Source organism: Castanea sativa, chromosome 10 (assembly GCF_040712315.1).
Source record: "Castanea sativa cultivar Marrone di Chiusa Pesio chromosome 10, ASM4071231v1".
NCBI classification, from domain to species: domain Eukaryota; kingdom Viridiplantae; phylum Streptophyta; class Magnoliopsida; order Fagales; family Fagaceae; genus Castanea; species Castanea sativa.
The window spans coordinates 29,762,336-29,789,555 of record NC_134022.1 but is presented as its reverse complement, the minus strand read 5'-3'; the positions used below and the strand labels follow the sequence as shown (position 1 = coordinate 29,789,555).

The window sequence follows — 27,220 nt, the reverse complement described above, 5'->3', positions numbered from 1 at the left end:
GCTTGGGGAGAATAATCGTCATCCAGGGAAAAGAGCGATTCAACATCTGAAAATGGGGTGTCATCTGCATGAATTTGGGCTTGCTCCAAAAGCTTTGCTGCTTTTTCTCTTTTTGGATAATTTTTTGCAAAATGACCGGGCTTTCTACATATAAAGCAAACTTTTGAAGTTTTGCCTTTGAACTGCTTTCTTCTGAGAAACTTCCATTTCTTTTTTCTGAAAAACTTCTTCTTTGGATGAGAATGTTTCTTCTTCCAAGAGTACTTCTTGTAACGATCTCTTCTCTTGGTTTGACAAGCACAAGTTTTGTCATAACACTTGATCTGCAAATCTTTCCTTTTGCAATTGTCTTTAAGCTTGCTGTGGATCTTGTCAATCTCTGAAAGAAACTTTCTTTGATTGCAGAGTTTTTCCAAAGCAATAAGGATATGCTGATAAATTTCTCCTAAAGAGGCTTGCTGCAGGGTCATTTTTTGAAGATTCATCATGCGAAGAGTCTCATCACCTAGTGGTTCTGGAAATAAATTCAGGAAAGTGTGCTTGGAATTGACATCATCCATGCCATTAAAGGCGTAGTACCTGCTTGACATTCTGTCAAAATGTTTTTCCAAATCTTTTCTTTCAAAAGAACAACATTTCATGATTAAGAATTCATCTCTCGCTACTTCAGTGTAATGGGCTAATGAACCAAGGAATTCATTATGGAGGATCGTGAAAAAATCCTCGAATGTGTTACACTGGGCTGCCTGTCTTTGCCTGTATTCTCCAAGGTTAATCCACCATTGTCGCAGTCTTCCTGTAAGTCTTGCGACAAATTTGGCAATAATCTGGGCAACTGTATTGTTTGGGGCTTGAAGTTCAGCTGTACACCATGAATACATGTTGAAAATCTCATCATGCCATTTTGAAGGAGGACTGTTATCAAGGGTAAACAAGTGCTTTGAATCTGTGATTGATGAGTAGGTTAATCTTGTGTGATGATCAGGGATGAAAGGTGGTGTAGGAAATATTGGTGGTGGTGGTGGAGGTTGTTTAGGGTGAAGGACATCATCTTCCTCTTCTACCTTTGGTTTTGCCATAAAGACTTCATCTAAGTCAAGGCCAGACAAGTCGAGATTTGTGTCATCAACTGGAAGAACAAAAGGTTCTGTTGGTTCTTGAAGAGTTAAAGTTCTCAGAAATGATGAAATCGGGTTTGGAGGATTAGAGTTTATGGCCAACATGTTCATATCAGGTGGTCTGGAAGAAGCACCAATAGTTGGATCTGGTGGTTGGTATAATGGTTCTTTGTCTTTTTTGATTGGAGAAGGTTCATTTTGTGGTTTGGTTGGAGGTTTTGGTCTGGGTTAAGATTCTAGTTGGATTGGTGATGTTGGGTTTGTTATGCTGGGAAAAATTCCACATGGTTTAAAAGGATTTTGAACAAGATGTGTCATGTTTAGTGGTTTGAGGTTCTGGTAGGGGGAAACTGGGGAGAATGGTGAGGGTACAGGTATGGACAGATCTTTATACAATGATTGAAGAGATTGGTAAGGCATGTAGACTTGCATTGGAAGAGCTTGGGTAGCTGTCTTTTGTGAGTTCTCCATAGACTGGAGTTGCATTAACAACTGCTTTCTTTCTTTTTCTTTTTGTCCAATGAGGGGAAAGGAGACAGACAAATCTTTTACTGTGGAGGCAATTGTTTCCAATTCTTGTTCAACTAACTATATTTTTTTCTTCAAATCTTCAATGAGAGAATTTGAGGATGAGAAGGTATGAGTTACTGCTTCAGACAACTTTTGTTGATTATCAAGAATCTTCGAAAGGACTTGGTTTTGTGCAACAGCATTTTCTGCCTGCCAATTGAGAGCTGCTTCAGCTGAGGAGACATGTTTTTTGGTTCCATCTGGATTGGTTCCAACAGGGTTTTTGATTTTCCAAACATATTTAACATTGGCTTGGGGGTGGTTAAAACTTTCTAGAGGAGGAAAATTTTGTGAGGAGGAAAATTTTGTGAATAGGAAGGTGATGCATGGTCAAACATATAATAAGGTAAGGTCTTTTGTGTGTGGGTTTGACTGGGAGGCTTGGGTTGACATTTTTGTATTTGGGGAAGGACTTTCTGGTAATATGGAATTAGTGGTGGTTTCTGGTTTTGTTGGTTTTGATCATGACTTTCTTTGCATGGGGAAAGGGATGGAGTTTTTTACTTTCTGGAACTGGGATAGAGGACATAGTAGTCAAACTTTCCAAAGGGTTCTCCAAGAAGGTCAACTTCTGGGTCTCCTGCTTCATATATTTCTTTAAGAAGCTGCTGTGAAGACTTTTTCTTTCATCTTTTCTGCTTTTCTTCAAATACTTCTTCTTCTTGGCATTCTGCACAGTAACAAACATCCCACCATTATGGCCAGTAGATGATTTTTCTTCATAGACAGGTTTTCCATCTTCTCGAAATGCTTTGATCTGAAGACCTTCAAGACCTTCATATGAGACTGGTTGGATCATAGCCGTAGGAAAGACTACCACTTCTTCTTTTTCTGGTGTGGCTGCCATAAACCTAACTTCAACGTCACCATTTTGGTTTCTGATGAAGAAAGGAGTGTTGGACTGGATTGGCTAGGCTGCCTGATGAAGAGTCTCATATTTTGTGATCCATGATTCTGGAAAGAGTTTTGTCATATACTCTTTGTTCAACTGTCGTGGTACAAATATGCACATAGGCGTCATGCCTGGGTCAACTTGGATTAAAAGAGCATCATTGGACTGGGCTATTTTTGGTATAGCTACCACAAAAGCATGGTTTTGGAGTCTGTAGGTAAGCTGATAGTGGAGTGTGGCTGCAAAAGTATCATGCACTTGTGAAGCTCCTGTGATCTGGACTTGGACTTTAAGAGCATTAAAAAGGTGAGGGTCTTTGAGAGACATGTTGAAATTGGGGAAAAGAGTGACAAAGACTATTCCCGCATTGAGGGTGGTTTGGACAGTTCCTATAACTGAATTATGGTATTCCAAAAATCTAGAATCAGGAAGAGAAATTCTAGAAGTTATAGGGAGTCCTTTTCTGCCATGAAAAGTGAGTGCAAGTCTTACTGCGCCAAAATGGAGGTGAGTATAACCTTGTTTTTGCCATGGAATTACAAACTCTCTGGGAAGGGCAAGGGTGATAAAATTTTCTTTTTCACTTGCTGGAATGTTGAACTGGTCAAACTTAGAGGCTTGGACATATTCTTTTACACTAGAAGGATGAGAAGGACCTAAAAACTTTTTTATGGTTTTTTTAAGGTATTTTGAGGTTTATCAAAGACAGTATAAGGATTTACAATAGGGAAATCAGTAATAGGAATTTTACTATCTTCAGGGACATGGGATATTTCATACAAGTAGTCTAGTCTATTTGCAGTGGATTTACGAAGGGAAAAATCACACGTGCTTGTAATGGTATCTGTAACTACTGAGGATGTAACTGCTGAGGATGATGAACTAGCCATGATAGTTTCTAAAATGAAGAACTGTTTTCCTAAGGTCTGACAGGACTAAAACGCCACTCCTAGGCTCACGTCCACAAGATGACTCAGGAAAATAGGTTATTTGACACTTTGAGAATAACCCCTTAGTGTTCTACTTGATTATCAAATCCAGTGTTCTGATGTGATTAACACAGAGAATCCACTTATTGTAGCAACTGTAAATCATAGAGCATACTAATCAGGACAATAATCAAAGTATACTAATCAAAGGAGAGTGAAACTGGTTGCAAGGCAATAGCAGTTATGTGTTGCATGGGAGGCTCTGATACCAATTATGGGAGAAAGTGACGAACAAACTAAGCAAAAAGACGAAGAACAACTAAAGGACGAAAACCAAACTAAAACATTAAGAAGGAAGCTACGGGAAAGTGAAATAGAATAAGGACGAACAAGATACAACAAACTGAGGGATATTATTAGATTGAACAAGTTTTTTACAAGACTAGAAGACATAAACTGGGAAATATTACACAAGTCGCTGACTCTCTATTTCTCTCTAATTTTCTAACTCTCAAATTTTTTCAAGTTTGCTCAACTAAGGAAACAAGAGGCCTATTTATAGGCAAATAATTTACAAAAAGACAAAATATTTTACAGTTAAGAGATATAAGTGCCGACTTTCTTCTTTATAGTTGTCCAAAATGTGTGAGGGTTCTTTGCCAGTTGTCTTCTGAATGTGTAGAAAATATTCGCTTCCGGATTCATTGCTGACAATTGAAACTGAGGAAAAGGACGAAGCTATCATGCAATGCATAGTTGGTAGCTTGAAGTAAGTGTGACGGCAATAGAGAAAGGAAAAACCAAAAGTGGGTCCCGCAACTTTTATTTTTTTTGCATATATCTTTTATACATATCTATCTTTAATCATCTCTTCCTTGAAACCATTCTTCATCAATATCTGCATCTGGGTCATGGTTATGATAATAGAAAGGCATAAATAACCATCTGATCACTGTTGCCTGCTAATCATGAAATGACATCTATATACTTCGGCATAGCAAAAGTTCAATGTCAAAAAGCTTAACATATTTGGGTATTTCTTTTCTCTCTCTTATATACTCATGCATGATATGCTCAATAAAAGAAAAATATGCAAAGAAAAAAAAAGCAAAAAGATCAAAATGCTTTAAAACATGATTACAAGCATGTATTCTAGGAGATGTGGGAGTTATAGGATGTACCTCGAAAGTGATAGTCCCCATCAAACAGTTATGATCATGTGTGAGTTAAATTAATTTACTCATATCTCAAATCGTCATAACATAGAGACACTTATGCAATCTTGTGTTGTTTTCACACACAACACGCAACATTCTTTGCTACTTTTGATACATGTGTAGGTACAATGTAATTTGGTCATCTCAAGGTTTACATGCGCTAATGTATGCTCATTAAACTATTTTAACTTATTTTTGAAATATAAATTGGTTAGACTTGTTAGTGTGTGTGTGTGTGTGTGTTTTGGGATCTATGTGCTTCATTTTTCTTGTTGAGAGATGTTTTTGAGAGGTTAAAATGTTATTTGGATTCTTGGTTGAGTAGCATGCTTGATTGCATTCATACCTGTGTTTTTCTCTTCTTTGAAAAACTGTTTTTATGCAATCTCGACAGCTCCTCGATACCTCCTCGATACCTCTCGACACCTGGCTTATCTATCGAGCACTTCAGCTTCTCTTTATCATAATCTCGACAGCTTCTCAATAGCTCCTCGTTCGATCGAAAAAGTTTCTGTCTCCTCGATAGCTCCTCGATCCATCGAGCTTGTTTTTACTGAGGACACCTCTAGACAACTGCTTGATAGCTGTATATCTCATGCCTTTAAAGCTCGACACCTCTTGACACCTCTTGATCTGTTGAGCATTATGAGACTTCTATATATACGCGCTTTGCAATTTCTGATCTCATTTCTCCGATCTCTCTTAACAGTCTCTCTTTTCTCACTCCAAAACTCTTCAAACTCAAACCCCTCACATTCCCCACTTTATCTTCGGCCTAAATCAAGTGTTCTTCATTTGGTATGATTCTTTCTCACTCATTAATCATGCATTTCACTCTTTTTAGACCTAAGTTTTGAGTTTTGAAAAAATTTTGGGAGTTTTTCAAAATTGATGAGTTTATGAAAAAATTTGGGATGGGTTTTGTGTATTTGATCTTAAAACATCATGCATTGCATCACATGTGCATTATAATACTGCCTCATGCATTTTAGATGTGTGTTTACATTGTGGAACTGATTGTGTGCTGGTAGGTTTGGATTAGGTTGAGCCCATGATGTTTTTACTATTGCATTTCACATGCTTATGCATTTTCATGCATGCGTACCTTACATTCTCTATATGCTTATATATTGATTGTATTTGGTGCTTTTCTGCGTGTTTCTATTTCTCACTCTCTCTCTCTTGTTTACGTTAGTTGCGTCATGGCACCTAAACGTAAGTCTACTTCGTCCCGGAACCCTCTTCATTCCAGGGCATCCACTTCTTCTGACCCCACTCCGTTTCACATTCGGTTCCGTGATGAGAAGGCCAAATCGGACTTCTTTGAGAACTTTTCTAGATGAGGTGTTCATTCGGAATGCCAAGTCATTTTGACAAACTTCTCTGACACTGACCTACCCACTGTCATTCATAGTAGGGGTTGGGGGTCACTGTGTGACGTCCCGGTCACTTGGCCATCCGTGCTTATCCTGGAGTTCTACTCCAACATGCACGGATTTGATTATTCAGTACCTCTCTTTGTTACTCGCGTTCGAGGTACGCGCATTGTGGTCACACCGGATATTGTATCCGAGGTGCTCCACGTCCCTAGGGTAGCGCATCCTGACTACCCTGGTTGTGAGCGTCTTAAGATTGTGTCTAAAGACGAGCTTATGTCAGCTTTTTGTGAGCGTCCTTATGATTGGGGTGATCGTCAGTTCACTTCTTGTTCGGCCTTTGCTAAAGGGTGAGTAGTTTTGGGATGAGAGTAGTCATACTTATAGGGGGAGGGTTAGTATATGAGATTTTTTTTAAGGGGAGTGTTCATGTTTTTGAGGGATGTAGTGAAGATTCTATGTATCTTTTTCCTTTTCTCTCCATTTCAGATACATTATATCTTGTATATTGGTCTTGTGACCATTTTGACATACATTGTATTTATATTTGCTTTATATATATATTTTGATGTATGTTCTTCACCTATCGCTACATGTGTTATTTCTTTTCTCTCTTTATACACATGTTTATTATTTCTTGTATGCAATCTTTTATTTCTGTCTCACACTAAGATGCCTTGATGAGTTTTATTTAAGTGTTTCAGAAATACAGGTTGTTAAAGTCTTCCTTGCCATGAACTCTCTTCTTGCAAAGTTTTTCAAGAGTTTGTATTATGATAGATTTTATTATACTTAACAAGTGAGTATGAGTTGAGTGATTTATGCCTTCTCTCATATGTTCATTTGTTTGTTGTGGTTTTGTCATGGATTGCCAAAGGGGGAGATTGTTAGGATATATGTGATTGGATATTAGGAACATATGTCAACATTTTATGTATTGGCTAATCCTTTGACAAAACGCACTTTACTTGTAATTTGGTAGATCTAGGATGTGTTTAATGCTTTAAGAAACAAGGTTTCAAGTTCAAGTGTTAAAGCCGTGCAAGTCTTTCTAAGAAACAAGTGAAGAAGTGTTGTTCATTAAAACTCGACAGCTAGTATCTATCGAGGTTTAAAAGAGTTGTTTCAACCCGAGGCTCGATAGCTGCTCGACAGATAGGATGTCCATCGAGATTTATGAAAAACAGATTTTCAGTTCTGATTTTCATCAAATTCATGATTATGCGTTTGGGTTTTCTTTTCTCAACCCTAAACATATATAAGGATTATTTTAAGAGTCGTATCAGGTTGCACAATCAAGAGCACAATTGCATAAGAGCATAATTTCTTAAGTGTGACGAAAACCTAGTTTGCCCTAGTTCTTGAAGAAGCTGTTGTGTTTGTACACCGTTGGGTTTTGTGACCAAACAACTTTGTGATATTCATTAGTTGATGAACAGAAGAACTTTATAGCCAGCATCCTTCTCAAGTTGGTGATAAAGTTGCGTACTGGGATCCACGCATCTTTTGGTTAGTCACGTACTGGGAGCCATGCAATACAAAGAGAGTATTGGGGTAAGGGTTCAACTATAGGTTGGTATAAGGTACTAGGATTCCTATACTTGTAACCGCTTGTTTTGATAATAGTAGATTCTCGGGAGTGGTGACCTTAAAATCACCTGGTGGGGTTTTTGTCGTGTAGGTTTTCCCCATTCGTAAACAAATCACCGTGTCATTTAATTTCCACTACATATTTAGTTATTTGGTGATTTGTTTGTGCTTCCACGCTCATTGCATGTAATTGAACCTAATTAATTCACCTGGCTAATTAATTGGTAAATTCATCACAAGGGGTCAATACATTTGTGGCCTATCAAAGATCCTAAGGTGGAGAAGTTTTATGGGGATTTGGGCGGGAACTATCCCGCTTACTTTTCCCATTCCTATATATATCGCTCGAAGACTCTAGCTGTTCCACTTTTAGTATCTTCAACTCTCAAGAATCAATCCGAAGAGCCCTTCCATACTTTCGTAAGTTACCTTTAGTGTTTCTTCTTAATTTTAGGACCTCTCTTCCTCGACCTCTTTAGTTTACACCTCGTCACCCTAACTCTTTCACTTGCCTTTCAAATGGGTAGATTCGCTAGCTTAGTCGACACCCTAGAGGGTATAGAGAGTTTTAAAGCCCATTACCATATTCCAATTGGGGTTTCAATCTGGTATTGCCACCAAGGGGAATGACCTACCAGGAGACAAGAAGGGGAGGTAGTAATCATTATGATTGCCTTTATAGAGGGAGGGATGAGAATCCCTATGGGTAGAGTGACTAGGGACTACCTAATTGCCAACAGACATTGTCCTACCCAGTGCGCCCCTAATGTGTTTAGGATTCTAGGTAGCATAGATGCCTTTAAAGAGAAGATGGGTGTGAATCTCACCCATCACGACGTTAACTAAATTTACAATCTTCAACACCTCAAAGGCCACGGATATTATTTGAAATCTAGGGTCCCTGCAGTCAGGCTTATATCTTGTCTCCCTGATACTAACAAGGGTATGGAGAAGGACTTCTTAATTGTCTCAGGGGAGTGGCATGATGGACTTCATTGCCCAACACGAGATGGGACACCAGGTGGGGTGTTTAGGTTTAGGCTCACTACTCTAACAATACCCCTTTTCTCACTATCACTTTTTGTGCTTACTTTTTCTGTTGCAATTTGTAAATTGGTTCTCATTTATCTACTGGTGTCTTATTCTAACAATATTTTCACTTTTGATGAATTTGCAAATAAGTACTTTGCAATCCCAAACTTCAGCCTTGTCAATAAGCCCGATGACAAAAATACTCAAGGCCAAGATTTTTGTCCACACCAACGAACAGTTAAGAGCAGCTTACATCATCCTCGGCTACACTCCTATATCCTCCAGCTTTCAAGCCCCTAAGTACGTGATAAAGGTGAAAGACCCTCGGTTGCATCAAATTAACATTGCAATACCAGGCTTCCTTACTTGTCCTTCTCCAGAAGACACACAACTAGTGGAATTACCTTTTCAACGCACTGCCGATGAAGAAACAACCTCTTCCCAACCAGTTCCTGAAGAAACAGCGAAGGTAGTGGAGGTTTCGGACTCCAAGGAAGATTTTGAAGTTTTTGACCAGCTTCAATCTCCAAAGCCTTCAGGCGCTAACTTCAGCCACCTTCCCCCTGCCCAAGTTAGCAACGTGCAAGAAACCCCCGATATTCTCGATGTGATGGTACTACAACAAAAGTCCAAAACAAGCCTTCTTGAGCTTCTTGAGTCCCATGCAGGAGGCATAGTGCCAGAGGTGGCCATCCATACCAGACCTCCCACTCCTCTTCTTGTCCACACTTTTCAGCCTAATCCTGCGGATAAGAAAAGGAAGTGGGACCGAAAAGGAAAAGAGATAGCTAAAGAGGGAGAGGTCATCCCCTTCAAAGAGCCCGAGCCCTAGAAAGGGGCCAAAATAGCATGGGGAGCAAAACCGAGGTCTTCCAACGAAGGGGCAGTTGTGAAGAGAGGACGTGACCATCGCCGCAAGGTCCAAAGCTAGAGTCCTCCCCTAGTGTTGAATGGAGCTCCACTTTCCCTAGATTCCTCTATAAGGGACTTCCAGAAGGGAAAGGCTGGTTATGTGGCCGATGTTTTGGAGCAGCTACTATTGCTTCCTCAAGACATGGTTGACCTGAGGTCGATGAAGAAACACGAAGTGCTTCTAACCCTAAAGAGGGACTTGGCGTTGGTAAGTTTTTCTTCTCCCCCTTTTTTGTTTTTTACTAAGTGTTCTAATCATTTCATCTTACTTTTTTTTAACAAAGGCAATTCAAGCCGCGCACATAGCTGAGGAATTGGTGAAAACCTCCCATAAGTAGGTGAAGGAGGAGGAGGGATAGCGCATAGCTGTCGTGGAGGCCTTCACACTGGCTGAACAAAGGATCAAGGACCTCAATACTAAGTTATCCAAGGCAAACAAGGAGAGAAAGAGTGCCGAAAATTCTCTAGAAGGAGTCGAGAGGCAAGCAAGGAGCCAGCACCAGTAACTGTGCCAGACCGAGGACCAGCTTACTATAGCCAATGAGCAAATAGGGCTCTAAAGAAAAAACTGGAAGAGGCAGAGGAGGCTGCAGACAAAACTGGGCACGCTGGGTATGAGGTCAGGGTAGCAAAGACAGAGGAACACTTGAGGGCCTAAGTCACTGGGGTGTGTAGAGGCTACTGCCTCCAAGTGTGGAATGGATCATTAAAGCAAGCTGGGGTGGATGCTTCTTCCCCACTTAGGAGGCCAGAAAATGCCTTCTATCCCCCACCCTTCGCATAGCAGGTCCCTCGAGCACCCAGACTGAGGTCGTTCCCAAAGCCCTAGAGTTTAACCAAGCTGCCTCTAATGATGCTACTCTCTCCTCTACCATTCCCCCTAAGGAAGCTAAGCAAGCTAGTGTTGTGGAGAAAGAAAAAAAGCCAACCAAAGAGACAGCCCCTGAGCCAACAAAGCTTCCACTTCATCCAAAGATTCTTCTAAGGAAAAGGGAACCTTTCATAGCCAGGAACAGGTATTGGTCAACCTCTCCTTCACTGCCAAGGAGGATCCAAAGGGCAAGGGTACATGTACTTTCTTTGCCTTTTCAAGGCCATACTTAATGAAAAGCATTAAATTCCTTTATGTTTCATTGTGTTTAGATAAACGATACATTATTTCTTTCCTGATCAGTGTTGAATCGACATAAGCATAACTTATAGCCTCTTTTGATTAAGATATATCTTCATTCTTAACTTTGACAGATGTTTATGCAAGTTGCAATCTGACTATTACATTTCATGTAATCAGTAGCATAATAGACTAACTTTTCCTAGCCCATGACATTTACTAACTTGTAATTTAACTTAAAAACAAACTTTGTGTACTTGAGATTAGTAGCTCAAAATATTATGTGTACTTCAAGATTCCCTTCTTAACTTCAAGCAAAGGTGAAGCACCTGTCTATCCAAGGCGTATGATTCGAGGAGACTAGCATATCCAAGACTTCACTTAACACTCCACTTAGTAGTAGGCTCAGATAGTAGTAGGTGTTAATTTACTCAACGCATGATGTCCGAGGAACCCAGACATAACCAAGATTTTGTTTAACACTTAGGTGAATAATTGAAAGTATTAATTTACCCTAGAAATGTGGTCTTAGGAGTCAAGCATGACCGATGTTCTGTTTAATACTTAGATAAATAGGTGGTGTTAATTTACCCAAGGTATGTGGTCCGAGGAATCACACATGACTAAGGTTCTGTTTAACACTTAAATAAATAGACAATGTTAATTTATCCAAGGTATGTGATCTGAGGAAACAAATATGACCAAGGTTTTGTTTAACATTTAAATAAATAATGGGAAACATTAATTTACCCAAGGTATGTGGTCCAAGGAGCTAGGCATGACCAAAGTTTTGTTTAATACTTAACTAAATAACTGAAATCATTAATTTACCCAAGATACGTGGTCCGAGGAACCAGACATGGTCCGAGAAACCAGACATGACCGAGGTTCTGTTTAATACTTAAAAGAATGTAATACACAATATATAATATTATAAATAAAAATGTGGCAGAGCTGCCTTTCATCAACAGTAATACATTCGTAGGTTATTTACATTCCAAGGGCGTGGTACAATATTTTCATCTAAATCTTCTAAAAAGTAAGCACCTATACCAGCTACCGAGGTAATGCGATATGGCCCCTCCTAATTGGGCCCCAGCTTTCCCTATAATGGGTTCTTTGCAATACCCACAACTTTTCTCAAAACCAAGTCACCAAGTGCTAATGGCCTTGCCATTACACTGATATCATACCCTTGTTTGAGTTTCTGTTGATAATATGCTAGTTGAACCATGGCAACTTCTCTTCGTTCCTCAATCAAATCTAAACTTTTCTCCAATAGCCTATCATTGTTGTCTTGAGTGAACAAGCTCGTCCTCAGTATTGGAAATCCAATCTCTAGAGGGATCACAACCTCGAACTCATAAGTCATTGAAAATGGTGCTTCCCTAGTTGACCGACGAGGAGTAGTCCAATATGTCCAGAGAACATGTGGTAATTCTTCCACCCATCTACCTTTTGCCTCATCCAATCTCTTCTTAAGTCCATTCACTATAACTTTGTTAATTACCTCAATGTACCCATTTCCTTGTGGATAACCTGGAGTTGAATATCTGTTTCTGATGCCCAATTCACAGCAGTACCTCCTGAAAGATTTACTGTCAAACTAGAGCCCATTATCTGAGATGAGGGTGTGAAGAATCCCAAACCGAGTGACAATGTTCTTCCATACAAACTTCTTTGCATCCGATTCTCTAATATTAGACAGTGGCTCAGCTTCCACCCACTTTGTTAAATAATCAGTTCCGACTAGAAACCATCTTCGGTTTCCTACAGCTTTAAGAAATGGTCCTATAATGTCTAAGCCCCATTGAGCAAATAGTCATGGACTAGACAGAGAATTAAGGACACCCTCTGGCTGATGAATGTTCGGAGCAAATCTTTGGTACTGATCACACTTCTTCACATACTCCTGTACTTCTTTGTACGTACTTGGCCACCAATACCCTTGGGTGAGGGCCCTATGGGATAGTGGTCTGCCCCCTGTATAACTTCCATAGATCCCTCCATGCAACTCCTCCAGAAGTGGCTCTACTGCTTCGGGATGGACACAGAGCAAGTATGGTTAAGGAAAGGAATGTTTGTACAACTTTTGCTCCTCAGATAACCAGAGATGAGGAGCTTTCCTCCGTACCTTATCTGCCTCTCCCTTCTCATTAGGCAGAGTACCTTCCTTAAGAAACAGGACTAAAGGATCCATCTAGCTAGGACCGACCATGATCTGGTGAACTTGGACCTTCTCCTTCTTCTTCTCCTCAGTAGGCTTATGCAAATCTTCAACGAGTATAACTCGAGGTAAGCCTTGTCCAGAAAAGGTTGCCAAAGTAGTTAGAGAATCAACATGTATATTTCTGCTTCTCGGGATTTGTTTCAAAGTGAAAAACTCAAAACTTGACTGCAAACGCCTAGCTTGATTCAAATATCCTTGCATTCTCAAATCCCTAGCTTCCAACTCTCCCTGCACTTGGCCTACCACCAACCTTGAATCCGAGAACACTTCCACTACCTTTCCTCCCATTTTCTGAACCATGGCCATCCCTACCAACAAAGCTCGTACTTGGCTTCATTGTTCTTGGCCAAGAAATCCAACCTTAAATATTTCTTGATAGTGATATTGTCTGGGGATACCACAACTAGCCCCACCCTAGATCCTCTCTGATTAGATACACCATCAACATACAATTTCCAAAATGAGGGTCCTTGTAGAGAAATTGTATCAACTGATTTTCCTCCCAAGTTTTGCTCCTCGTCCTCCATTTCTACTGGAGATTCAGTAAATTCTGTCACCAAATCTACAATAACTTGGCCCTTAATAGAGGTCTGAGGCATATACTTAATGTTAAAGGCCCCTGAATTGTTCCCCACTTGGCAATTCTCCCTATATAATTAGCCTTTCGGAGTAATGACTGAAGGGGAAGTTGGGTTGAAACCACAACTATGTGAGCTTGGAAATAATAAGGGAGTTTCCATGTAGCATGTACCACAGCCAAAATAGCCTTCTCTAGAGGCAAATAACGAACCTCTGATTTGTGTAGTGACTTGCTCACATAATAGACTGGCCGTTGTACTCCATTATCCACCCTTACCAGTACTAGACTAACTACATGGAAAGCCACAACAATATAGGTAAAAAGAACCTCTTCCTCCTCAGGCCTAGACATAATGGGTGGCCAAGAAAGATAATCCTTCAACTGCCAAAAGGCCAAAGCACATTCTTATGTCCACTCAAATCCTTTCCATTTGTGCAACAATTGGAAGAAAGGCCTACATCTGTCTGAGAACCGAGAGACAAATCGGTTTAGGGCTGCAGTCATTCCTATCAACTTCTGGCCTTCCTTGTGATTTCGAGGAGGTTGTAAATTATTGATTGCCTTTAATTTGATCTAGATTAACTTTAATTCAACGATGAGTGACCATATAACCAAGAAATTTGCCTAAACTGACGCAAAAAGAACACTTAGAAGCATTAATGCATAGTCTATGCTTTCTCAGCACTTCAAAAATACTTCCGAGGTCATTCACATGCTCAGACTCTACCTTGCTTTTCACCACCATATCATCTATGTAGACTTCAATATTCTTGCCAAATTGAGGCTCAAACATCCTAGTCATCATCCTCTGATAAGTGGATCCTGCACTCTTCAATCCAAAGGGCATCACTTTATAATAGTAATTTCCAATGGGCATACCAACAGAAATATTCTCCTAATCATCAAAGCCAATGGTATTTGATGGTACCCTTGAAAGACATCTAAAAAGCTCATCTGAAGATGACCAACTGTTGCATCCACCAACTGGTCTATCTGAGGTATCGGGAAGGGATCTTTGGGGCAAGTTTTGTTTAGATCTGTGAAGTCCACACATACTCGTCATTTCCCATTTTTCTTCTTTACCACCACCGTGTTGGCCAACCACTCAGAGTAAAACGATTCTTTTATTGCTCCTACCCGCTTAAGTTTGATCACCTCCTCTTTAACAGCATCAAAATATTCCTTGGAAGAACGCCGGGGTGATTTCTTCTTAGGAGTGATATATGGATTAACATTTAGATGATGACAGATGAAATTTGGATCCACCCAGGAGTTTCATAAGCACTCCACGTGAATACATCAACATTCTTCCTGAGTAAAACAACCAGTTTTGTCTTCTCCTAAGGAGGAAACTGAACTCCCACTTGGAAAAACTTCTCCTCATCATTATCAATGATCATTTTTTCTAAGTCTTCACACTTGGCTCCTTCTAACACAACATCCAAGGACAGGACTATTTTCCTTAATTGCTATAAATCCCTCTCTGTAGAGGCCGAGGATTCACCTCCAGATTGATGTCTAATTGCAACCACCAAACATTATCTGGCCATAGATTGATTTCTAATCAACTCCTTAACTTGGTCCCCTGAAGAATACTTTACCTTTAAGTGCAAGGTGAAAGAAACAGCCCTCATAGCATGAAGCCAAGGTCTCGCCATAATAGCAGTGTAGGGGGAATATGCATCTACCACAATAAAGTCTACTTCCACGACCTCCGACCCTGCCTGAACAGGTAATCTGATTTGGCCCCTTGGGATAACTGTATTCCCATCAAACCCCACTAAAGGACAATCATAGCAAGCCAAGTCCTCAGGCTTCAGCTTTAGCCCCTTGTATAGATCAAGGTACATGATCTTTGTATCGCTGCCTTGATCTACCAAAATCCTCTTCACATCATACCTTCCAATCCTAAGGGTAACCACCAAGGCATCATCATGTGGCTGTAGGGTTCCCACCTTATTCTTATCAGAAAAGCTTAGAGCTGGTCGGACTTCCATTCTACCCCTCTTAGAATCAGGGGTCAAATCCTCAACAAGTGGTTAAGCTATAGACATCACCCTGGATGGATAGGAACCAATCCTACCTGGGGCAGCAAGAATAACACTAGTCATTCCCAAGGGTGGTCTCGAAGAAGCATCCCTCTGATGTGTCGACCCTGCCTAGCTCCCCTATCTATTAGGATTATATAAGAATTGCTTCAGTTTCCCAATTTTGACCAACTGCTTCAAGTGATCCCATAAAGTCCTATACTCTTCTGTAGTGTGTCCTCGGTCTTGGAGGTACTGGCAATGTAGACTTTAATTGCGGTTCATGGGGTCTCCTCCCATCTTATTTGGCCACTTGAAGTATGGCTCATTCTTTGTTTTCTCTAAGATTTGGAGCACAGGCTCCCTAAACACAGTACTAACTACCTGGGCAGTAGCAGGTCCAGTATGCCCAGCAAAATCTCTCCTGGGCCGATTGTTAATTATACCTCTCCGATTTGAAATCCCTTCGGTCTTGGGGAACTACTTTAGCCTTCCCATTTCGTTGTTGTTGATCCTTCTCGACCCGTTTATACTCATCAATTCGATCCATAAGTTGACGTACGCTTCTGGCAAGCTTTCTTGTCAAAGACTTCCTTAAATCGTGCTTGGTAGGCAGACCGACCTTGAAAGTCTTTATTGCTACGTCATCAAAATTTCCATCTATTTCATTAAACATCTCCCAATACCTGTCTGAATACATCTTCTAGGTCTCTCCCTCTCGCATGGCCATGGAGAACAGGGAATCCAAAGGACAAGGAACCCTACCACAAGAAACTAAACGGGCTCCAAAAGCCCTGGTAAGCTCCTAAAAGGAGTTAATTGATCCTTCCTCCAATCCATCAAATCATCTCATCGCTACTAGCCCCAAGCTAAATGGGAACACCTTGCACATTAAGGCTTCATTCATTGAGTGAACAGTCATTCTTTGATTGAAATGGCTAACATGCTCCACAGAATCCGTCCTACCATTATACATGGTGAATGTTTGCTAAGTAAACCGTCGAGGAAACTTTCCTCCTTCAATCCTCTATGTAAACGGTGATTTATAAATTTGGAGTAAAGCCCTGCTCATAGCATCATTACTCGGGCCTCTACAAGATGGGCTTCTGCTTCTCTGCCTATAATGGTGATCCTCATCACTAGATAAAGATTCACTGGGAGGAGTCCTTGATCTAGGCCTGTAACTATCATTATCACCATCAAAGGAAGACTCTGAGCTTGAAGGAATCCCTTTCCGTTGCTTATGGCGTAACTTACTCTATAAGTGGTCTATCTCCAACTGCATGTATCTGGCGTTTTCTCCATGGGACACATGACTCCCACTTCTAGAATGACTCCTACTTATATGAGTGGTGTGTACACTAACTTCACGGTCTCTCCTTCGTTCAAGATTAAGAAATTGATCTTAACGTTAGGATCCCACAGATTCTTCATGGTTTGGCCATAAACCTATCATGGTTGGATAAACTCAAGAATGTTCAAATTTCCCATGGACGCCAATTGTAAAGACACAATTTGCTCCTAAAGCCCAAATGAAGGGTCAATGGCCCAAAGAGCCTGAAACAATGAATTTGTTAGAGAGTGGGCTTAAAGATGAACTTCCAATGAGTTAAGTGGATAGTAGTCACAATAGGTTAGTTATTATTAGAAAGAATAAAACAAAGAGTTTTGAGCAAGAAAAGCTCTCCTCGGCCAAGTCTGAGGATTATTTGTTCTTATATATTTCTCTTAAACTTATACAAAATTATAGTTCTTGAGTCTACAGTCTTTTTTCCTTAGATTTCCTTATCATCCCCTTTGGAGTAGGGGTTTTCTCCTTTAAATTCTCCTTCCTTCTTTTATCTCAGCCCTCCACGTGTAGATCAGATTACTGGCTTTGATACTTGTCCCATCAGTACCTTCTTGAAGTCTTTGTGAATAGCTGTAAGGTTGAATGTTACTGTTCAGGTATCACCTCCACATTAATGCGGCTAGGGGGTTAGCTACAAAGTATTCAATGCAGTGGTAACAGCTTACTTCTCAGATATTTCCCAACTCTCTTTTGTCTTATCCCTATCTAATGTTTATCCTTGCCAACACGATTGTTTGTTGCCTTGTTCTTGATGAAGTGTCGAACCTTTGACCTCTACTCTGTTTAGCCGAGAAGGTACTTCTCCTCAGACAACATTTCCAACTCCTTATGACCAGACTTCTTCCACAGCCCATTAATTTGTATGCCTTCATTAGTATTTACCTGTCATCAGGCTATCTGATGTCCTCGGGCACGACCCACGGCCCAATACCTATATTTGGGCCCTCCATCCCTACACTAATGTTTAGTTGCTTTGACAACATTTGACACAAAAGTCATCAAAAATTAAATATTTGTATAATGAAATTTGATGTCATTTTGTAAAGATTTATATGAGAACAGTTTATTTGAAATATATTATTCTTACTCAAATTTAGTTATTTTTACAATAGTTGAAACAAAGTCTAACAAACGAAATAATAAATTTAATAACATACAAGGAATACTGTAAAAGAAATAATTGAAGGATATTTGCATTTTTATTTTATTAAAATGATATTTGCATTTTTGAGTAGACATCAAACATGTTTATTTATATTAATCACTATATCATGCAATTTTAAAATTTGTAAACACATACAATATGACCAAATCACTACACCTCTCTTATTATCTTTCTATTTTATCCATAAAATATAACACTAAATATTACAATTTCTTACAACAAAAATTATTGAAATATTGGTGGAAATTAATAACAAAAAATGCACTACACATCATACGAAAACTCGACTAGTATACTAAAAACTAAACCTAAATTAGTAGAGCCACAAATTACCAAAAAATGCTTCACTAAATGTGTGTTAGGTCCCCCTCCTTTGAATCAATACAGTCATCCTCTTTAATCTCCTGCACTTGCTCCTGGTTTTAGCTCCAACTCTGGTCCCTACATATCCTCCACCTCATCCCCTTCTCAACTAGTGGGGGAGATGGAGGGGATAGAGGATGTAAAACTATAAGTGGAGTTCATGAAGGTTGAAGAGATGGTGGAGTAAAAACAATATCTAAGAGGTTAATTTATCCGATCTTCCCATAAAAGGGATGACAAATATGGTTAGTAGCTGAGAAGGTGGTGGGGTGAAAGTGGCTGCAAGGAATGGGGAAGAAGGGAAAGAGAGAATGAGAGAAACGGAGAACCAATTGGGAGGGGAAGACTAAATGGAAATGTAATTTAAATTTGACCAACTTATGACTAGAATTTTTTTTTTCATTTCTTTTTTTTTTTTTTTGAAATAACAAAAAATTATTGTTAAGCCCACATGTTATTTTTAAAAAATATTTATAATATATCTATTTATTTGAAAATAATTTTTTTTTCAATAATAAATTAAAATTTTATTGTTTTTTTTATAATAACAATAATATTGTCTTAATTTGAAAGTTGTCTTAATTTGTTTTAAGTTTTTTATAATATTATTAATTACTATAATAAAATCACCTCAATAATGGGCTCAGTGGTCTAAAGTGTGATGTAAACTTGGATATTTCAAGTTTAATTCACCACACTATCGGTCAATGGAGTTTTCATGGGTGTGGAATAAAATAGTATGACCAAATGAACACCACTTCCTTATATATATATATATATATATATATATATATATATATATATATATATATATATATATATATATATATATATATATATATAGGTGCTTGGCACAGCCCACAAGCACAAGATGAACACAACATGAGTTTTTGAGCATTATGGTTTAGGTTTAACAAGTTCAAGTTAGAATTGGTTAAACTCACAATCGACACGATAAGAAATGTGTCAATTGTGGGTTGATCCGATTAACCCACATATGATATGATTAGTCATAGTTATTTATTCATATCAACACGAAAGACCCTTTTTAACACAAATTGTTTACCTGTATAACAATTAAATATTTATTTTGTTTATTGTGTTTTGAGTCGTAGGTATTTTAATGTTATGAATTATGACTTTTAATGAAATTTGTTGTTCATTAAATTTAAAACAATATTAATTAGGTCAAATAGGCTAAAATGAGTTGTGTTTGAAGTTGGTTAATAAGTTGTATTTGTGTCAACTCAACACATTTTATTTAATATTAAGCTGGCTAAAATGAGTCGTCTCATATTTTTGTCAACTCAACACAACCTGTTTATCAAGTATCAAATAGGTTGTGACATGCTTCTAATAACCTATTTTTAATCCTTGACCACTCTTGTCCTGCTTGTGATAACAGCTTAGAATCTATTATCGATTTATTGAGAGACTGCCCCTCCCTTGGAACTTTGGGCAGAACATGGGAATCCCTTTTGACCTCTTCCCATCCTTCTCTGAACCCCACCTTGGATGGCTCCACAGTCCACACCAATAATGGGCTCCACACCAATAATGGAACATTGTCGGCAGTATCAGATCATCACAATATCCCCTGTTTGTGTTCTATTACATATAGGTTTGTGGACCCTATAGCTCCATAGTAATAAGCAGGTTACTAACTCCAACTCATCCAATAGAATAACAAAGCCAATTGTTGATGAATGCAAGATAACACTTCTCCAGGATTTTGCTGAATTTCAGCTTCTTCATTGCTTCCGAGAAGCCAATAGAGCTGCTTACTCTTGCCAAGATGGGTTGGAGGCAATCTGCCCCTTTTATTATTAATGTAGTAATGTTCACATTTGTCTTCTTTATCCCTGGCCTTCTCGGGCTCTTGTTTATCTAGCATTTCTTTTCTACCCAAAAAAAAAAAAAAAACATTTGTTTAAATGTAAGCAGGTGCACTGCCAGCTTGGGCCTCCCACTTGTCCCAATTTTTTTAAAAGATTTCAAAGCACCATTAGAGAAACAAAACGCCTCAAAATTGTAGGATGAGAACAATTTTTTTTTTCAAGGAAAAATATATATTATATATATATATATATATAAATATATGAGTTTTGCATTCTTTCCCTATCTTCAAAAAGGTCCTAAAATATCGAGATAATTGAAATATAACATAATTGAAACCTTAAATTGTTTCAACAAAAAAAAAATGTTATAAGGTTGCTATGAATGCAGCAAATAATCATTGAATATTATTTTGCCTAACAATTTGTAAAATAGATTTTCACTAATAAAATCTAAATACAAAGAGTTTTGTTAATAGATGCTCTTAGTGTATTTAATAATGAACTATTGTAGAAAAGTTTTGATACTACTTTTATAAAAATATAAAATAAAATAAAAAATTCCGAAAAAATATTTAAAAAATCCTATAAAAAAAATCTTAGAAGTAGTTTTTAAATCAGTGTTCTTAGAACACCTATTAACTTTTTCCAAATAGAAAAATTATGTTAGTAATTTTGTATTAAAAAAAAAGTAATAAGAGCAGGTAAAATATATATATATATATATATTAAAAAATTCACTAAAATTTATTGCCCTAGGAAGGTAAAAAAAGAAGCTTGAGCTACCCTACACTTATATCAATGAAGGTAATTAAACAATCCTCCCTGTAATTTATTAAATGCTGTGCCCATCATCCATAATCCATGTGCTTCAGAAAGCTCCAGCCCACTCTACGAGGATGCCCTTTCATAGCGTCCAATCATGCACTCCATGACAAACAGTTACTGCTAGTACACGAAATCTAAAAGAGGAATACAACCAAACCCCATTTACACAAAATCTTTAACGTAGCCGATAATAGGTAAGCGACACTTAGACTCCATAATGGACTCAAGAAACAGGACACATACATGCCCTTGACTTCAATGGATGGTGTGTCCATGATTTGATTTGAAATTTGAAAAAAAAAAACACACTTTTAAGAAGAGAGGCTTTTATTGGTGAGCAAATTTAGGGTATACAAACATGTCAACATCTTGCATATACAATTATTGACGGGTGGTTAGATCTATTTCCACTGCATACAAACAACTCAAGCTGTTATAGATTATAGTAGCCTAGAAATATCAAATATCACCTTTGCTTTACTCTAGTCAATTCAAATTTTCAAATATGCTTTTAGTTTTAGGCATAGAGTAGAAATGAAATTAACCCAACTTTTACCATAGACAATAACTAGGACTTATTAACATGTTGCTAAACCTTTCATCCAGTTGGGTTATTGTCAAATACAGTCTCTTCCAGGTTATATGTTCAACCACCTGCTCCGATAATCCAATTGGCTAGAGAAGCGACTGCGTACACTGGCAATTACATCAACTGTAACTAGAAAATAGCATGTTTCCAATCCAATCATATGCACAAACAATTAAGAAAGAACGGACAATACTAAACCACGGTTATAACTCTATGCCCTGCATCAATACCATCTAAACTTCATGTCAATTACTTGCTTGTCAAATGCTATATCTAATAATGAGACATCTACTGGGAAATATAGGATATGATAATACCAGGACATCGGGCCCTATATTACACGGTTAGAATCCGTGAGAGATTGAATATGGTTTAGCAAAACCACCATTCTCCCATATCAGTCTACTAATTAGATCTGATCTAAAGGTTAGAGTTAATATGTATATTATACAAGCACCGGACATTCAGAACTCTCGTTTTATAATTTTATCAGCTGATTTCAGTCTCTTGGCAGCATGAACAAATCGAGTGATCACTTGTGCCTCGTTCACTTCTAGCTGCATCAGAAAAAGGATGTTAGATGTATGCATGTCTAGTCTAGATGTGATCATGTGTCAAATAATTTTGAGAGAGTGAGAGACCTGCAACCCAAAATGCCGCTGCACAGCATTAAGCATTTGTTCCCTTGATGGATTAGAATTGCTGCTCAACTACAGTATTAAATTTTGAATTTAGTTAAAACTATCAAATTCGGCAGAAAATGAATTAGAAAAGACCAGAAATAAGAAAGACTTACGAGGTGGTAGTGTCTGCAATATCTCCACAATGAATCTGTTCCTAATTTTGCCAAGTTCACCCTCTGACAATTCACACAAACAGTTAGGAAACATGAGTATCTAACAAATATCTTATCTGTACATAATCTGCTAACTCATGAATATGTGTTCACATGCTCGGCATATCACTTGCTGACAAAAGTTAGAAAACACACCTGCTACTAGAACAAATTGTCATATCAAACCAAGTAAATTTTTTTGTACTTAATATTATTATTATATTGATAGGTTCTCAAGTATTATTAAAGGACTAATTATGCAAAAAACATAAAGCAGCCAAAGATTACCAAAAATAAAAACAAAAACTATATACAAGAAAGAAGCAAATCTACAAACATCAGGAGAGATTCACTAGATGTGAGTCCCCAAATCCAAGTCCAATCAAACAAGGTGCCAACAAAGGAGGCAAGCAGCTAATTATCTGGACTCTCCATATCCTCAAAAGATTTTTTTTTTTTTTGTTGAATAACCTTATAACTATATATTTTGCTCGGCTGCCTAACAAGGATCAAAATAATAGGAACTAATCCTGCATCTATCACTAATGATGAATTCAATAAAATTAAACAATCACATACTCAAAATAGTCTAAGTGTGAACAGCATTAAAAAAATCATTTTATTTTGTTTTTTTTGTCTATAAAAGTTTACCACTATCTTTCATTAATCATAAAACATTGTACAACCATCCATCAGTGTTTCAGATTTGAGGCTCAGATGCCACGTGCACACAAACAAGGAATTAAGCTTGCATGAATTTTAAGTTTCCAAAATTCTTACAGGTTGAGGTGTGTGAATGGATTGAACTTCTCTGTAGATTCCACGATTTGTCGACTTCACTGATGCAGATGGAACCCATGGCCTTGGCCGAATTCTTGGTTTGCTCATCTTTTGGAAATCTATAGTGGCTGCTCAAGGAAAGAACAAAGACATTAAAAGGGAGATTTTAAAGAATTCTACGTTTAACATGATATGAAGAAATTTATTTTCCCTCTTTACTAATAGGAATGATATGCTGACACGATAGCTGAGCATCATCTAGACATGGTGTAACTTACAGAAATCATTATCCTTTTCACCTATGTCAGATCCACTGCTAGAGTTATCATAATCACGATCATCATCTTCTTCATGCCCCGTTGGATGTTCCAGCACACTCAATGCATTCCTTTGCAGCTTAACTTCAACCCCATTTTTCAGAACCTTGCATGTCAAAGAATTGCCAGTTAAAACTATGCAACCTAAAAATTATTTTGGTGACAGAATACAGATGTATAGAAAGGCCCAACATAGTCATAACAGCATAAATAGGAAGTACTAACTAATAAGAACTAACCATAAATCCATTACAATCATCAAGACCCATCAAATTAAGATTATATATTCTGAAACACTTAAATTTAAAATAAAATAAAATAATAAATCTAGAAAAATCAATATAAATCAACAAACTAATTTTTCCTCTTTTCTTAATTATGAATAATTGGAAAAACACACACATTAGCAGATAATAGAATACAATTATTCGGAAGAAAGAAAAAAAATATAGAATACAATCATAAAGTAAATCCTGCAGTTGCATGCATAATGCACCAAACATACTTTCTTACAATCCCCAACAACTTATAATTAGCACCTTGCATGTCAAAGCATCGCCAGTTAAAATTATGCAACCTAAAAATTACTTTGGTGACAGACATAGTCATAAGAGCATAGATAGGAAGTACCAATTAATAAGAACAAAACCATAAATCCATTCCAATCATGAAGACCCATCAAATTAAGATTATATACACTGAAACACTTATATTTATAAAAAATAAAAAATTGCATAGATCTAAAAAAATCGATATAAATCAACAAACTAATTTTTCCTCTTTTCTTAATTATGAATAGTTGAAAAAACACACACATTAGCAGATAATAAAATACAATTATTCAGAAGAATCCAGAATACAATCATAAACAAATACTATAAAACACTTTTACATGCACAACACACCGAACATGCTTTGTTACAATACCCAAAATTGGCACATCCCAAATACTAAAACAAAAAGACCCACCTAACTTACTTTGGTACACATGGTGGAGGCGGACTAAAAATTTCAGGGAAAAAAAAAAAAAAAACCTTTTCTACGCTTTGCGGCCACTGAAAGACAACTTTTTTTCATAAAAAATCTTATATCCCTAGATTTATAACCTAGAAAACTCCCATAAATTTCGTTCAGAATGTAAAGCCGTAACCTCATAAGGAAATAAAACAACCAATCACATTAAACAACACTATTAAAAAAACACTTTCTTTTAATAAATACCATATTAAAAAAGCACTCTATACGTGTCAACTAGCTCCCACATCAAAAGGACAAACTACACAGCACAAATAAAATAAAATAAAATAAAATAAAAACCATAGAAGAAACCAGACAGCAAAATTCTCATCCATATTGATATTGTGTGATATTCTTGAGCATGATTAATCATTAGCAATAAACAAAGTACTCCAATACAGAGATAACAACAAAGCCAAAAAAAAAAAAAAAAAAGATTCATATTAAGAATGACTATAACAATGGAATATAAAAGCAAAAGGTGAGGAAAGGAATAAAGAAATACCAGCCAGTGCCAACCTCCCAGGCCAACAGCCTTCTTGACCACGCCTTGCAAGCCCACCAACACAGACTTTGTTCTATTATTTCCAGTGACAATCACTTTGGTGTGCCTGGGGAGCACAGAAAGTTCCTCATCCCCACTTTCTTCACGAAAAGGCGAAAGAACCCGGGAAGGACAAAGCTCTGGCTCAAGCATTTTGACTTTAACTATACCAATCCCTCCCAAATTTTTTCAATCAAAAAGTAAAAGCTAAACAAGCCCAATTCAACAAACACGGAGACATCCACTACCCAATACCCAAAACCCTCTAAATCTTGCAAAAATCAACCATGACTCCTATTGCTAAACAAAGAAAAAAACCCATTTTTTCATATAGGTTTTGCTTCTAGTACTCAAATCCAACCAGTAAAATTAATAGCAATATCAAAAGCAATAATTTCCAACCCCATCTGACTCAATACCATCCAGCTCCAATTGCAAATCCTGATTAAGAAACAAAATAAACAGCAGGTCATATAAATTTCCCACAGATGCTAATTCTAACTCTTTATCCCTGTATATATGTGTAAGAGAGAGAAAAAGACCCATTGTCAATAAAGGAATAAATGCGTGTGAGCCACAGAGAAGGTATCCAATACAAACTTCACGGACTAAGATTGATCACAATGAATGAATCCACTGTTCATTCAGAATAAGTTGCTTCTCATTATTACTTTTATTTTATTGTAGTCTTTTTTTTTAGGTTCAGAGAGTGACATCACCACTAGACCTAAAAAAAAAAAAATTCAAAATCGGATATCAAATTCAAAACTTTTTAATCAAAATCCTCCTTTATAACAACAATTAAACCCCAATTTGCCTCATTGAAATTTTCTTTAGTTTTCAACCAATCAAGAATCTGAATTGTATAAGTGATTAACTTATTAAAAACTAAAAAAACCAAAGTAACCCTTAAGACATTGTTTGGCTACTGAGAAAGTGAAGGAAAAGAAAGAAATTGCAGGCTTTGAAATTCAAATAACTAAGCTTAATGCTTCACACTGGTCCCCCCACAAAAAAAATTTTAAAAAAAAAATCTCATTTTGATTGCTTTAATAGTTTCCCTCCACTTTCTAGGAATCCAAAAAGATAAACAAGGACAAGAAATCTTCACTAAATAGTACTATCTTTTATATATAAATATAAATAAAAAAAATCAGCAATTACTCTCGTAAAATAGATAAAAATTAAGCATTTTTGTTTTACAATAAAACCCATATAATTAATAAAGACATTTAAGTTGAAAAAAAAAAATTCAGGAGTGATAACAAAACAAAACAAAATAAAACAGTGAATTACAATAGAGGCAGAGCAGAAACAAGAGCTATATATATATAAATAAATATATATATATATACCTGTATTGTGTGAATTACTGAACAGGCTGAAATGCAATTTAAAAGTGATTTATGCTGTGTTGTGTGGCTTGAAATGGGGATTTGAGAGTTGGAATTTTGAAGGGTCTCTCTCTCTGTTTGGTGATGTTTTGAGGGGGCTTCTTGTTCTTGAGCTTTTGAATGTGGGAGAGTGAAGGGAGACGAATGAATAAATAAAATGCACAGCTTTTGAGAGAGAGAGAGAGAGAGAGAGAAATAATGTAAAGGAAAGATTGAAATTTCTTTGAGAGAGAGAGAGAGAGAGAATAGAAGAAGCAGCACATTAAATGCTTACCAACTGCCATGGAAACGACCTGCCAATGTGCCGTACGGTCACTACTTTTTAACCGGTTTCGTCGGTCATACCCCGTTTCCCAAGTTCACTACACTACACTACAACACTACTGACTACACTAGCACTAGCTCGCTCGCTTTGCTCATACTCTCTCTCTCTTTGGAGTTTGGATTTTTTTTTTTTTATTGTATATATATAAATATAATAAGATTTCTACCAAAAGTATTTGAATGGGAAATTGCACGTAATTGTAAACTTGTAAAATGTGAGTATTGTACTCATTGATCAATATAATTTTAAAAAAAAATTTGTCCAAAAAGTAAAATCACATAAGACTTTTATCA

At 37.4% G+C, this 27,220-nt stretch overlaps 2 protein-coding genes across 3 annotated transcripts; both read right to left on the bottom strand.

The window, feature by feature from the left end:
- Positions 1-11,852: 11,852 nt before the first annotated feature.
- On the bottom strand, positions 11,853-12,947 carry LOC142612366 (uncharacterized). The gene is made up of 2 exons (XM_075784465.1): positions 12,835-12,947; positions 11,853-12,333 (listed from the first exon to the last, which is right to left on the bottom strand). The coding sequence occupies exons 1-2, from the start codon at positions 12,945-12,947 to the stop codon at positions 11,853-11,855; spliced, it is 594 nt and encodes a 197-aa protein (XP_075640580.1).
- An 8,940-nt stretch (positions 12,948-21,887) lies between these two features.
- On the bottom strand, positions 21,888-26,877 carry LOC142614093 (uncharacterized). 2 transcript variants are annotated; one of them, XM_075786638.1, is made up of 7 exons: positions 26,564-26,877; positions 25,170-25,649; positions 23,609-23,753; positions 23,331-23,458; positions 22,512-22,574; positions 22,357-22,425; positions 21,888-22,272 (listed from the first exon to the last, which is right to left on the bottom strand). In XM_075786638.1, exons 2-7 carry the CDS (start codon positions 25,359-25,361, stop codon positions 22,180-22,182), a joined length of 690 nt encoding a protein of 229 aa, XP_075642753.1. In that variant the 5' UTR covers positions 25,362-25,649; positions 26,564-26,877; the 3' UTR covers positions 21,888-22,179. The 2 variants fall into 2 exon arrangements, with proteins under 2 accessions (XP_075642753.1, XP_075642754.1); XM_075786639.1 differs by having other exon boundaries at positions 23,630-23,753; positions 26,564-26,726.
- Positions 26,878-27,220: the final 343 nt, after the last annotated feature.

Excerpts from the sequence above, each read along its gene's own strand:
- LOC142612366 (XM_075784465.1), bottom strand. The coding sequence starts at position 12,947 with ATGGATCCTTTAGTCCTGTTTCTTAAGGAAGGTACTCTGCCTAATGAG. Across the intron at positions 12,334-12,834 it reads TTATCTGAGGAGCAAAAGTT|GAGGTACTGCTGTGAATTGG; the intron begins GTACAAACATTC and ends TAAATCTTTCAG.
- LOC142614093 (XM_075786638.1), bottom strand. The coding sequence starts at position 25,361 with ATGCTTGAGCCAGAGCTTTGTCCTTCCCGGGTTCTTTCGCCTTTTCGT. Across the intron at positions 22,575-23,330 it reads CCATTCACACACCTCAACCT|AGGGTGAACTTGGCAAAATT; the intron begins GTAAGAATTTTG and ends GTGAATTGTCAG. Across the intron at positions 22,273-22,356 it reads AGCGGCATTTTGGGTTGCAG|CTAGAAGTGAACGAGGCACA; the intron begins GTCTCTCACTCT and ends TTTCTGATGCAG.